Raw genomic sequence first — 14,309 nt, 5'->3', positions numbered from 1 at the left:
AGATATGATTGCCCTCTATAAATATATCAGAGGGATAAATACCAGGGAGGGAGAGAAGTTATTTAAGTTAAGCACCGATGTGGACCCCAGAACAAATACATATAAACTGGCCATCAATGAGTTTAGGCTTGAAATTAGGCGAAAGTTTCCAACCATCAGAGGAGTCAAGTTCTGGAGCAGCCTCCCAAGGGGAGCAGTGCGGGAAAAAAATCCTAACTGACTTCAAGACTGAGCTTGTTACGTTTATGGAGGGAATGGTGTGATGGGACTGCCCATGATGGCATGTGGCCCATCGATGACTGCCTGTAGCAAAAATCTCCAACAGCTGGAGACGGGACACTAGATGGTGAGGGCTCCGAGTTACTGCAGAGAATTATTTCGGGTATGTGCCTGGTGGGTTTTGTCCACATGCTCAGGGGTCTCTAACTGATCATCATCAGTTGGGATCAGGAAGGAATTTTCCCCCAGGTCAAATTGGCAGAGACTATGGGGGTTCTTTGTAACTTAAATCTTTAAACCATGATTTGAGAACTTCAGGAACTCAGCCAGAGGTTAGGGGTCTATTACAGGAGTGAGTGGGCGAGGTCCTGTGGCCTGCAATCTGCACCGAGTTGCTACAAAACATAGGGAACTGAAATAAGAGGTCAGACTAGATGATCATGATGGTCCCTTGTGACTTTAGTAAGAGTATCTGAGTAAGAATATACATTGCAAATTTAAACCTAACCAGTGTCCCATAAGTGACTTGCCATAAGCTGTCAGAACATGTTAATATTAGAGATGAGTGGGTCTAATATTTATTTAATTTTCTTTCTTGATATAGGAATTAGTTACAATGCTCCAGTCAAATATTTCTAAATTATTATATGCAAAAAAACTGAGAGTTTTGAGTTGCCCAAATCATCCCTGGAATCAAAGTGGCACTCACACCCTCCCAATCTGAAATGGCTCGTGGAGCTTGGGCAAAGGGGCTGTTTCATTGCACTGTAGATTTCCAGGCTCGGACTCAGAGCAATCCCCATCCTGCTGCCTTGTCCTGGTGTGATGGATGGCTGTCTTGGTGAGTGCCAGGAGAAGGCTGACGAGGAGATCTCACACCTTGGTGAGACCACGCCCACAGATGGGGTATGCATGAATGAGGAAGTGTGGGGAAAAGAGCAACCAGAACCTCAAGGAGAGGCTATAGTGGAGATTCTCATGCAGCCCCCTGACCCTGGGAGCTAGGGGGTTTAAGCAGCACCTCAGAGATCACAGTGCAATCAGGAGAACTGCCAACACTGAGTTGGCACAAAACATAGGGAACCAAAATAAGAGGTGATGTTCGAAATGAGGGAAACAAGGTCTGCGTGGAGGGACTCTCTGAACCCCCACAGGATATGTCTCCCCACTGTTTGCCTCACAGCCCATGGACACTGCACAGCAGAGAATAACACATTCTTCTCCAGGCTCTAGAGTTCAGAGACTCTAGCCTGTAAAAACCAGACCTCGGTTTCTGCTAATGGAAAGCAGCAGAGCAGCTGAGGTTTAGTCAGTCCTGCCCCACCCCTCATATTTCCAGTGAAACGCCCTCTCACCAATCCCCCCGTCATGCCCCTTCTTCCTCTCCAGTGGGAAAGTGGGACATAGAGTTTTGTCCCACTCCCCTGGGGAGATAGGAACCCGAGGGAATTCTGAATGCTGATATGCTGTATACAAAAGCTCATCAGCCTAGCTGTGCAGTAACCTGTACACACTGCCTTAAATAAGAGACTGGGCCATATAGGAATTGATCAGCCTGGCCATCCCCGTGCAGCCTCAGAGTCCAGAGCAGGCATGGAGCAAGGAGGAGGGGCTTTCTGCAAATTCAGAGCCTCCCTTCTCCAACCTGCTCACCCCAGGGGATTCACACAAACAAGCAGCACTGTCCTGGCCCCCTCCGAAGCCCTGTCACCAGCAGCCCTAGAGCAATGACATCTGGTTGAAAATTGCAGGGGACTATATATTTCCATGGAGCGGTTCCTTTATGGAAAGAAACATTCTTGGGGCGATATTGAATCAGACAGGCTTTTAATTGGCCATTTGTGTTCTCTTTCAAAGGGTGTTTTGGCGTGTCCTGCATGCATAGTACCCAGGCAAAGCCTGGGATATTCTGAGCCTCTCTCTTTTCCTTTGCACACACATAAACATACCAGTTTGTGTGCGGGGCTGGAGCCTGCGAGGTTCATCACCAGGCATCCCCCTCTGCGCGGAGCGACTGTGAATCACAAGCCACCTGTGGGCCTATGCTGGGTAACAGGGCTGGGGTGCAGGTGAAGAACGGGCATGTCTGAGAAGACGCTGGCGTAGCCATGATCCTCATCATGCCAACAAGGCGCTTATCCCTGGGCTCAGCTCTCCGCCTTCTCTCCTCCTGCTAGGACATGCAGCATCTCAGCAGCGCAGGCTTGGGGGTCCCGGTGCTCAGCACCTTTAACCTGTGCTGTACTGGATGATGCCCCAAATGTCCCCTCCTTGTCTCCGCTCTCTCTTTCTTTACTCCTCACTCAACCCCATCCCTCCTTTGTCACTCTGCCTCTGTCCATCTCCCGCCAGGGACTGTGGCCTGCTGTGGCTTCTCACCAGCCTCCTCTCTCGGCCCCCGTTGGGCAGCTCCGTAAGATTTACACATCCTCTGCCATTGAGCAGGCTCGCCTCCCCCAGACTATTTCTCTCCTGCCTGTGCTTGCCGGATTCCACTTTGCAGTAAATATTAGCTGACCAAATGAACAACTGCAAGTACCAGTCTCACTCCCTAGAGTCCGCTCTTTTTTTCTCCCCTTTGGTTATTATTTTAATTAGCTTGCAGCTGTAATTGTTGACTGGTTATAGAAAATATGCACGGGCAAGGATTTCTGGATGGACTCTTCCCCCCCATCATCTCCATATTCTTGTAGCGGTAGGTGACCTCCGAAAGGTTTGGGGGATAATCACCCCAAAGGGGGGCTGCTTCTCTGAAGTCTCTGAATCTCCCAGGGCTGTGAACCTCACAGGAGGTGTGGATGGGCTTTAAAAACAAACTGCCTTTGTGATGGTATTTTGATACATTTGCTTCTGCTCCTGGTCATGCAGCAGTGAGCATCAATGTAATGAGAAAAGAGTCACCCGAACAGAGTCAGCATAAAGAATAGCAGGGAACCCAGGGAGTCAGGACTTGGGCATAAAGCTTAAGTACTTTGTTGAATCGTGGTCTATGGGTTCTACAGGGCCATTGGGATCAAAGATAGGGCTTTGATGCCTGTTGCGGACCCACTGAAGAAAAGAAGGGGGGTCTTGTGGTCAAGGCACTGGACTGGTATTAGATCTGTATTTAGTTCCTGAATCAGTCACAGACTCCCTGCCTGCCTTGGGGTAAATCACTTGGTCTGCCTCTGCCTCAGTTTCCTCTCTCTAAAATGGAGAGAATAGTTCCTTTCTCCACCCTTTGTCTGTCATGTCTATTTAGGTATAAGCTCTTTGGGGCAAGGACTATGTCTTACTAGGTGTATGTATCCCCCAAGTACCTGGGGGTTTGTTTTTTGTTTTGGCCTTTCTCTGCAGCATGGGCTGAAAGTCTACGGATGACAAGGGGGAGACAGTTGTACTGGGTACATCACCCATCACACTGGAGCCCAGTCTCAAAAATAACTAAATTCTCCATCTGGCGTAAATGTAACTTTTAATGTAATGCTAATGTTGGCCAGTAGGGACCGCTGTAGAACAGTGCAAGATACAGCCGCTCTTTTCCTTCCACCAGAGCTTTGTCTGCAGGGTCAGTAGAAGGAATGCTACCCATTTAAAGAGGAAATTACATTTTCTGACAATAACCACGGTCGTTTTTACTAAAATTTGGACAGTAAAATACATTAAATGCAGACACACAGAAAATAAAAGCTGAGGTTGCAGAAAGATCCTGATTTAGTGCAAATATAAAAAGATAAAACAACTAAGAAATTAGGTAGAGTACATAAATTATGCCCAAAAGATCCTCAAGAGGCCAAATCTGACAGTCTTAATTTTCAGAAGGGCTGGCCAAGAAAAGAACAGAGGGGAATTTTTTTTACTGAGGTGAGCTGTTAATGTGGAATATACCAGGCAGCAGTAAATCCAGCTGAGTGCGAACAGCTTCAGAGAGACTTTCACCCTGGAAAGAACTTTTACACAGGGAGCAATGGATTTGGCTGGTATTTTTCGCTGTTCCCTTTGTAGTTCTAAGGCATTTTTTTGTTCTAATCAAGGCTTTTTCCTCCTCCCACTCAGCTTCTCTGATTTGTCTTGCAGGGATGTCACCGTCCAAGCCCCACTTGCAATACAATAGTTATATTTTGTAGTTACATTGCAGTTACATTTCATCCACAGATCTCAAAGCACTCAGGAGCAACTATTGCAACATCTAGGACTAACTAGTCCCCATGGCAACAGCAGAGCTAGAACTTAGATACACCCCTCCCCCATCGCACATTTTAAAGACGCAGTCTCTCGGTCTTGGGCTTCGAATGTATCTCAATTAGTTGTCAATGGTACAGAGCCTCACACATGTCTGAGCTGGTTTTATCCAGCAGAGGCAGAGATGGACATACACGCTAGCTGGTTGATAACAGTATTATTAACCCCATTTTGAAGGTGGGGAAAATTGAGGCACAGAGAGGTTAAGTGACTTACCCAAGGTCATGCCTGGAAAAGGTGGCAACACAGTCCAATTACTTTGGTGTATGACACTGGCCAGTACCTAACAGGAAGAAGGCAAGGAGGAAGGCAAACAAACCTGATGTGCTCTCTGTGCACTGGTTGGCTCCATGATAGAGGAAAGAGAGACTTTTCCCTCGAGACCACCAGTTCAAATCCGGTCCATGCTGGTGACAACTGAAAGTTTTTATTCTCTATCTGATGGCCGCTGGGGGACACATTGGTGGTCTGTTCAGTTCCCAAGCCTCAGATGTCCACAACAGAACATCTTATTGGTAGTCCTAATAGAGAGGTCAAGAGCCGAACGTGCTGCGGTGTCTGAACTAAATAAGAAAAGTTGACAGGAACAGGGAGTAGTTAGGCAAACAGGGATGAGGAGGGAAAGGGTTGGAATTAATTTACAAATGTGTTGGGTAAAAAATAGCAGCTGAAAATGTGCGAGAGAAGAGAAGGTGGAGAGAAAAAGGGGCTAGGGACATATGGAGAGAAGGAGAGAGGACGAGAATGGCACAGAAACTAGTTTAAAGATCTCATATATACAGATGCCATCTGCATATACCAATATAGCATAGGTATAGACATGTGCCAAGTACATGCTATATACATGTGGGCCAGATACTTAGCCAGGTTTCAAAAGAGGGGCTAGTGATTATGAGCTATCTTAAAGGGGGCTCATTTCCCACCAGAAACAACACATCATGGCTACTGTAAAGATGCTCACTCCATCAGATGGTAACACCCTGCTAGATAGAGAGCTCCATGATAGGTGGCTGTGTAACATTTCTCTAAACAAAGCTGACTGTTGTAAGGAATACTGTGTTGTCTCTGATAGTTATGTGGCTCAGAGTGGTAAGGAGGAGGAGGAGGGGGCCCCAAACCATTGTGCACCTGCCCTCCACCAATCAGGTGCCTCTCAACCAGGACACCCAAAAGTTGAGACCCTGGAAATCACTAATTGGCTTGTCCTGGAGAAATTCAGGTCCCATCAGCTCCATGGGTTGAATTCCATTGAGGAACATGGAGTTCTTGTTTAATTAAACAAACAAACCAAAAGACCCTCTCTTTCTCCAGGACAGATATGATTTGAAGGTCCACTTTGTGATGCGCTGCACATGTGTTTTTCCAGCTCACCACCAGTGTTCTATTCCTCCCTGCTGTTTTGTGATCTCCTTTTCCCCAGCTTTATGGGCTTCTAGATCCTGCAGCTGTGAGTGACCATGCCAGAGCCATGTTTTAATACTGTTTCCCCTTCCCCCATTTGGACATGGTTTTTTCCTTATCAATAAGGCTAGCAAAACCTTGCAATAAAATAATTCCATTGTGTGTTTCCCCTCTGCTTTGAACTTCCTAACTGTAGGGGAACCCATAACAACAGGAGGCTGTTTGGCTAGGCTAAAACAAACTGTATCTCTTATGGAAGAGTCCTGTTGAATTTGTTTGGGATTGAACCAATTGGGTTCTACAGAAATTACTAGTCACATCAGCCACACTATCAGAGGTCATTCACCTGCACATCTACCAATGTGATATATGCCATCATGTGCCAGCAATGCCCCTCTGCCATGTACATTGGTCAAATGGACAGTCTCTACGTAAAAGAATAAATGGACACAAATCAGACGTCAAGAATATAACATTCAAAAACCAGTCGGAGAACACTTCAATCTCTCCGGTCACTCGATTACAGACCAGAGGGGGCTATCCTTCAACAAAAAACCTTCAAAAACAGAGTCCAACGAGAGACTGCTGAATTGGAATTAATTTGCAAACTGGATACAATTAACTTAGGCTTGAATAGAGACTGGGGGTGGATGGGTCATTACACAAAGTAAAACTATTTCCCCATGTTTATTCCCCCCCCCCCTCACTGTTTCTCAGGCGTCCTTGTCAACTGCTGGAAATGGCCCACCTTGATTATCACTACAAAGGTTTTTTCCACCCCGCTCTCCTGCTGGTAATAGCTCACCTTAAGTGATCACTCTGGTTACAAAAAAGAAAAGGAGTACTTGTGGCACCTTAGAGATTAACAAATTTATTTGAGCATAAGCTTTCATGAGCTAAAGCTCACTTCATCGGGTTACAGTGTGTATGTTAACAACCATTGTTTCATGTTCTCTATGTATATAAATCTCCCCACTGTATTTTCCACTGCATGCATCCGATGAAGTGAGCTGTAGCTCACGAAAGCTTATGCTCAAATAAATTTGTTAGTCTCTAAGGTGCCACAAGTACTCCTTTTCTTTTTGAGAAATTACTAGAAGACCAAAGAAGGTAATAGAGAATTCTAAGCTTTCTGTAGCTTTAAAAAAAGGTTTTAACCATTCTATAGAATTCTATGGCAGGAATATAATTTTTCGATTAAATTCTATCAATGGTCCAAAAACTAACTGATCATTTTTTTTAAGGGACAGATTGGAAACCGTTTTAAAACATTGTTTGGTCGCCCCTCTGCCGCATGACCAATCTATGTGTTAACAGTATTGCAAAGGGTAAGGATAATCTTGTGGTCCTACCAAAGATGTGGGTTCAACACCTGGCTCTAGCATGGGCTCCGTGTGTGATCTTTGCTAGATCACTTCAGGCCGGATATGGCACTATGCTGCCTTATTCCAGCTGAGGATCTGGCCCAGTATCCCTCTCTATCTGAGTTCCCCATCTGTGAAAGGGCGAATGATATTTTCTACTGTGTACTTAAATTGCAAATTCTTTAGGGTAGGAGTTGCCTCTTGTTTGCGCTCAGTACAATCCTACAACATGGATCCGGTCTTGCTTAGAGCCTCTCTGTGCTACTGGAACACAAATAGCAACGTGTAGGATGGATGGTTCAAATGGGACCTTACACTGCTGCATGGTTTGCTAGCACCAAAACATGGCTCCTCAGCCCAGAAACCCTTCCCTGTGCATGCTGATCAGAGGCAGTGTCCTGGAAGGCTGTTAGCCAGCACTGTGGATAAACATCCTGCTTGTTAGCAGACTCTCGAGTGAATTGCGGGCAGGGCCTTAGAGCCAGGCCTCGTTGGACTCTGGAGTGCTAGCATGCTGGGAACACAGACAATGCCAAGTTGGGGAGTGCCTTTCAATAGGAATGTAGGGATTCCGTACTTATAGACTCTGTCAGGGTTTTCTTAATTCTCCCCGAGCCGAGGGGGAGGAAAGAAGAGCGTGGCTGGGTCTTTGGCTTGGAGCTGGAAGGGATGCTAGCTGTCTCTGCTTCTCTGACTGCAGCTCCTATAGCTCTGGGGAGATGGAGCGAAAATCCAGTAGCAGCCGCAAGGTTGGAGAACAAGCTGATCAAACACCTCAGTCCTTCATTCCCAGGGGTCCTGCTGGCTGCTTGCGGTGAGCTTCTGGCCCCCATTGCCTGACTCACTCCCCAGCCTCCAGTCTTCCCATCCCTCCCTAATTACTTCCAGGCCTGTACTCCTGACCTTTGCAGGCTGCTGATTAGAGCAAGGAGGGGAGAAATCTCCAAGGGCAATTGTGACCAACCTCCGCCACTAATAAAACCTGAGATTGACAATCGGAGAGGGGGGAGAGAAAGGACTCGTCCTTACAGGCTCAGTTTCTTTCTGAGCCGATCAGAGCTTGTTACCATCACGAGTGTTTGAAATCCAGGTATGGAGTTTGCAGATGGCCCTATCTTCATAACAAGTGTTATTCTTCTTAGAGGGCCCCACCTAAGCTCAGGGCCCAATTGTGCTGGGTGCTGTACATACACATAGTAAGAGGCAATCTCTGCAGTGAATAACTTGCAGCCTAAATAGACTTGACAAAGGGCAGGAGAAAGAGCAGTATTATCCCCATTTTTTCTGACAGGGAACTGAGGCACACAGAGACTAAGGGCCAGATTTAAAGTTATTTAGGAGCCTAATACCCCCAGTCATTTCTTTGGGAGTTAGGCACCTAAATACCTTTCAAAATCTGGCCCAAGATCACACAGGAACTCTGTGGCAGAGCTGGGAATGAACTTGGGTTTTCTGAGACCCAAGCCTGTGTCTTAATAACAAGCCCTCCTTCCTTTCATTTTCCTTTATAAGGGCGGACCCAAAGCTCCACTTCCCATCAACCCCAGCCGTCACATTCAGAACCAAATTTTGTGCCCTTAGCCCTTCTATAGTCGGACAAAAAACCCCACCCACCCACTCTTTTGCAAAGTTCTCTATCTCCCTACCACATTTCCTACTCCTTCTGTGAGGACCGAGCATGTTCACTCATTATTAACTGGCATCATGGGTCCCAAATGTATTAGTCAGTGTGCATTCAAATGTACCCCAGAAAAATTACAGTGACTGCATGCCACCCCACCCACGGGATATAGTGGTGCATGCCACCGTGCGTGGGGCATAATGTGGCAGCTGGAAGTGTGAAGGATGGTAGGAGGCATATGGAGGTTAGTGGGGCAGAAAGGCACTGAAGGTTAGTTAGTCAGAGTGGGGAAAGGTTATCTTCTTGTCTAAACCCTGCACGTTTGGAAAAGAATAGACGTTATGGCAACTTTTTATCTCCCCTCAATCACTTGGCTCAACCCCCAACTGTAATATCACATGGATCCACCATTCCACATTTAATCTGTTTGTACTTCCTGCTCTTCGGTGTCCAAAACAGCCCCTGGGGCGACTCTGGTTTAGCGAATAAGCTGCACGGTCTCCTTCACAGTCGTTCCACTTCATTGGGTAAATACCCAGTTAGGTAGGTTTTTGTTACATAAATATGTATAACATCCCTCTCTCTCCCCCGTCCCTCACGCACATGCCCAGCTATAGATAGCAAGAAGTTATCTGTCTATCTATCCATCCCCTTGTCTGTGGCTATCCATCCAGTCATGCATATTCTTATCTCTGGAGGCTGGCTCAGCCCTTTCGAAGGTAGATATGCACTGAGGCAGGATCTTAGTTCAATCTTCCCCTTGTATGCATTACACCCATTTCAGGGTTATTTCAGAAACATACACTGTGTGTCAACAGCTTCCTATCCCAAGGGGTAAACACCAATTTACCCAGCAGACCGGAAAGCCCCTGCAGCAGCAATCATTCCAGTCAACCCAGTCCTGGCGCTGGTACATGCTCGATGGACTCGATCTCCGTACGTAGAGCCGAGGTGCAGCTGGTTTGTGGTTTATCCCTTCCTCTCAGCAGCTCCATATACATTTCCCCTCTGTTGATGCCTGGGGTGATCTGGCAGGGGCAGCAGGCCAGTCTCTCAGTTACTTTCAGCCCTCAGCAGCCCTGCTTAAGTGCACCAGCCAACTTGAATGTTTGGGGTGAAGCAAATTTTTTTTAAGAGCTATGTTACCTTTGGATGGAAAGCCCAGGCTCTGCCCAGTTTCATCAGGCCCAGCTGCCCTATTTATCCATATGACGTAGTCAGCATCTCTCAGCCATAGCTCTTGCCTTGAGCCAGTGTGAGTCCCTGCAGCATTAGGCCCTTGGCTAGTGCTGTGTCTTTAGGGTCGTGACATTTCAACGCAAGACAGAAATTGATCTGGCTGGTCAGATTCTTCCAAAAGACCTGAGCAATGCCAGGGATCCTCTGTCACTTGTACACACACCTCCAAGGTCCTTTCCATTTCAAAGCGCTTCAAATCTTAGTGCCCTCCCCTACCTCCCTCCCCCCCACCCAGACTTAAGGGACCTTTAAGGACTCTAAAAGCTCCCAAGTCTGTAGCCATAGTCAGGAAATTGTAACCACTACATTTGGAACTTGCCTCATTCCCGTCACACCCCCAGTCTAGGGAAGGCACACGGAGGCATAGCAAAGCAGCTAGAACTCCTTTCACTGGCCATATCATCCCGCGTACAGTATACCCCACATCTCCCGGGATAGGTAACACGTCCTCAGATGCTCCCTCTGATCATTGCCCTAGTGGGTTCCATCAGAGGGAGAAATCTAACAGGTGTTAACAGATAGCTTGCTACTGGCGCGTCTGCACCGCAGGGGCAGGAAGGGGTTAATTTTGCAGGCAGGCAATTAAAACCTCACCTTGTCAGCAGCCGGTTGGCAGGGGGTCTGAGCTGCTTCCTGAGCTACCAGGAAATGCCCAGCCTGACTCAGGCATTGTAGAATAGGTGCCATGCAGGGGTCCCTCTGAGCCCCATGTGCATGCTGGGTGATCCTTGGCACGGGGCACTCTGTGCCGGGCTGCGAGGGGTGGATGAAAAGCCTTGAGCATCTCCTTGTGCAATGGCCTTTGGGTCAGTGCTTAGCAGCACAAAAGGAAGAACTTGCTTGGATGGCGAAGGGGAAGGCTTGGCAAGGGGAGCCCTGCGCTTAGATGGCGGGTGGGGCCAGGGGGAAGCTGCCTTCAGGTGCACAAAGAAAAGGAGGACTTGTGGCACCTTAGAGACTAACAAATTTATTAGCTTTCGTAAGCTACAGCTCACTTCATCGGATGCATGATAAAACCCATTGTTTCATGTTCTCTGTGTGTGTGTATATCAATCTCCCCTCTGTTTTTTCCACCAAATGCATCCGATGAAGTGAGCTGTAGCTCACGAAAGCTTATGCTCTAATAAATTTCTTAGTCTCTAAGGTGCCACAAGTCCTCCTTTTCTTTTTGCGAATACAGACTAACAGGGCTGCTACTCTGAAACCCTTCAGGTGCACAGGATGTGTGGGGTGGGCGGGGTCAGGTCTGGGGGCTGCATGCCCAGGCGTGGGCCGAGAGGAAATGGGTTGCTTGGGGCACGGCTAGGGTGTGCGGGAGGGGTGCTGGAGGCCACCTGGGGGCACGGAGAGGAAGGAAGCAGGCAGTAGCGGGGCTGTGGGAGAAGCTGAGCAGGTGCTTGGGGGCCGGCTATTGTTGATTTGTATTGTGGTAGCAGCTAGCAGCCTCAGTCAGGGACCAGGACCCCCATGGTGCTCGGTGCTGCACAAAGGGAAAGAAAAGCCAGTCCCTGTCCAATCAAAATATAAAACTAGAGAGGACAGAGGGATCCGGGCAGAGCACCAGGAACCCGCCAGGCGATACGCGACGGGGGGGTCCCCGCACACCAGCTGCTGAAGCCGGGGTGACTTGTGGGGGAGCGGGGACAGCGCGGGTCTCGCAGCTGTGTGGCGCCCCCGCTGTGAACCCAGCAGCCAGCGCTGGTGCCTGCAGCGTGGGAGATTTATTCTTCTCAGAGGGGTCCCCGCTGCAGGGACGGTTTAATTCCCCCCCCCCGCTCCCCCACCCGCCCCCCCCTCCCCAGACACACACACTCCTCCCGGCTGCTCTGCTGCGCACCGGCCCGGCTCTGCGCTGCGCTGCTTAACCGGGGTGGAAGATGCCGGCGGTCCCCCGGCTCGGCGATGCGGGCCCCCCCGGAGCAAGCCCGGCCCCCGCCCCCGCCCGGCGCGGGGGGTTAAAGTGGGAGCGCCCCGCAGCCGCGCCGCTCCGGGGGGCGGGGGCCGGAGCCGCTGCCGTGACACCCCCGGGAAGTCCGCGCCCGGGCGGGCTCCGAGGCGATGCTCCCGGCCGGGAGGCAGCGCGCAGCCGGGAGGCGGAGAGCGGGGGCAGCCGCCGGCTCCTGCGCGCCTCCCCCGGGCCGCTGCTGCGTCCTCCCCTCGCTGAGCCCGGCCGGGTCCCCGCCGCTCCGCAGGGAAGTTTCGATCTTGCGACGGGAGCAATTTGTGGCGGCTTGGCTTTATTTTTTCCTCCTTCCTTTGCTCCCCCCCCCTCCCCTGCCCGGGACCGGGCTGGGTTTAGCGCCCCCCCCCCGCCCCCTTCTTGCCAGAGAGGCTCCCGCCTCCTCCTTGGGCGTTAAACTTTTGGTGGCGGATCTCCGCGGACTCTTCAAGCAGCGTCTGGAGCAGACGGACGGGCGGTGACCTTCATCTCCCGCTTGCCCCCTCCTCTTCCTCCGCCCCCCCCCCCGCCGGGCTCCCTTCCTCCCCCCGCGCCCCGGGGAGACTGGGGACTCCCTGCGGATGCCCGGCTCGCCGAGGCTGGATTGGGGGGCTCTGCTAGTCTCCGAGGAGCTCCGTGTCTGCCCTGCGCTCCCCCCCCCCCCCACACCCCGTTTGCTCCCTGCCCGCTTGGAAAGTCCCGGCTGCCCAGGATGGGGGTCGGCGGGTGCTTGGTCGTGCCCTGGAGATGCCTCGCCGTCCTCTGTCTCAGGCTGCTCTTCCTTGTGCCCGCAGGCGTGCCCGTGCGCAGCGGAGATGCCACCTTCCCCAAAGCTATGGACAACGTGACCGTCAGGCAAGGGGAGAGCGCCACCCTCAGGTAGGAGCAGCTGTTTATTCTCTGGGTATCTCCCGGGGTCTTGCTCTGGGGGCGCCCCAGGTGCGTGCCAGGAGGGGCCGTGTAGGGGTGGAAGCAGCCTGCTGAGCCAGGGGCTTCCGCTGCCACATTGCAAGAGGGTTTTGCCTTGGCTCTGACCATTTCTCCTGTAAAAACAGGGAGGGGGGGGGTGGGTTTGTCGTGAATGGGGCGGGGTGAGACCCCCTGAGTCAGGGAAGACCGTGCAATGCTGAGGCGGGGGCTTCGCAGCTGGGGCCCAGTGGGCTGGGAGCGGGGCGTTGGGGGGTGCTGACACGGTAACGGGGGTGTCTGCATAGAGTGTCAGGGTGTCTAAAGGGGCAAAGACGGTACGTTCTGTTGTTTCTTCGGCACTGGGTCGTGGGTGCCAGACGGGAGGTTGCAGTGAAACGTGGGTGCGGGGTGGCGTATTGGCGGTGTCATGTTGGAGCTGGCAGGAGAACGTTGGTGCCAGACAGTGAGCTGGCAATTGGGTTTAGGTGGCAGACAGTGAGCTAGGGCTGGCTGACACTCCAGTTCTCTTCCTAAAGTTGTGGGGGAGGGGGCGGTGGGTATCAGGGCTCTGTATTGCCTGTGTATCTATGCCAGCCTGCATTTCTAACCGGTTTCCAGCGCTGTGATGCCTCTGGAGATGTCAGTATTTTGCCTTGATCACTTTATATTCTCTGCACACATCTGTTAATATCAAATCAATCTTTTACTCCGGGGGTGCATCTTATGAATTCTGATGGATGTTTTACCTTACGCTGTGTGCTGCAAAAGAAATGCAGGCAACTTATATGCAGATGGGCCACTTCTACATGAGGCAGTACAGCACAGCGTCCCTTTCCCTTTCCTCAGCGAGTTACAGGTATGCCCAGTATGCTGTGGGCACATGGTGTCGGCACAGCAGAGGCAGCCAGTTCAGTACATGCTGACTGTGCCATTTGTGGTCAGATAGACAGGTCCAGTGTTTTTCCAGTTATCTGTGCAGCATGAAGTGTCTGTGGTGGGGTGTGGATTTTGCGTTCAGATCTTAAACAAATAGGTCCTAAGAACTATGCATTCTGCTGCCCTGTCTCGAATGCCAAATAGTCTGTGATACCACTCCACTACACTAGCCTGCCTGCTTCCTTCCTACACCCAGAACAGCAGGGCTGCAGTAAGCAGTTCTTCCTCCCAAACGGACACAAGGGGGTGCAACATGCAGGCTACGTGTGTCATCATATCCTTCTCTAGCATATGTTCCACATAGAGGATAAGAGCCTACTATGATTACCAGCTGGCATTTTCTCCTTTAAGTTGAGGCAGTGGAGGTGCTGAAGGGCCTGGGTTCTATCCCTGCTGATGCCCCATGGTTGGGGGTCACTACCAAAAAGATGCTGAGTTCAGAGCATAATGGGGTGGCGGG

The 14,309-nt window shown here is 50.4% G+C and overlaps 1 protein-coding gene across 4 annotated transcripts in view; it reads left to right on the top strand.

The window, feature by feature from the left end:
• Positions 1-14,309, top strand: part of LOC119846720 (opioid-binding protein/cell adhesion molecule homolog) — a 703,383-nt gene that overhangs the window by 351,835 nt on the left and 337,239 nt on the right. For 2 of the 4 annotated variants that reach the window (XM_038380749.2, XM_043500833.1), the window contains exon 2: positions 12,799-12,883. In XM_038380749.2, coding sequence (XP_038236677.1) covers positions 12,799-12,883 — 85 coding nt within the window. Of the gene's footprint in view, positions 1-12,208; positions 12,884-14,309 lie in introns of those variants that run through there. The other 2 variants (XM_038380746.2, XM_038380747.2) reach the window with 2 other exon arrangements.

The sequence above is a fragment of the Dermochelys coriacea genome, chromosome 22, assembly GCF_009764565.3.
Source record: "Dermochelys coriacea isolate rDerCor1 chromosome 22, rDerCor1.pri.v4, whole genome shotgun sequence".
Taxonomy (NCBI): Eukaryota; Metazoa; Chordata; order Testudines; family Dermochelyidae; genus Dermochelys; species Dermochelys coriacea.
The sequence above is the reverse complement of the archived record's forward strand: the minus strand, read 5'-3'. Positions and strand labels throughout refer to the sequence as shown.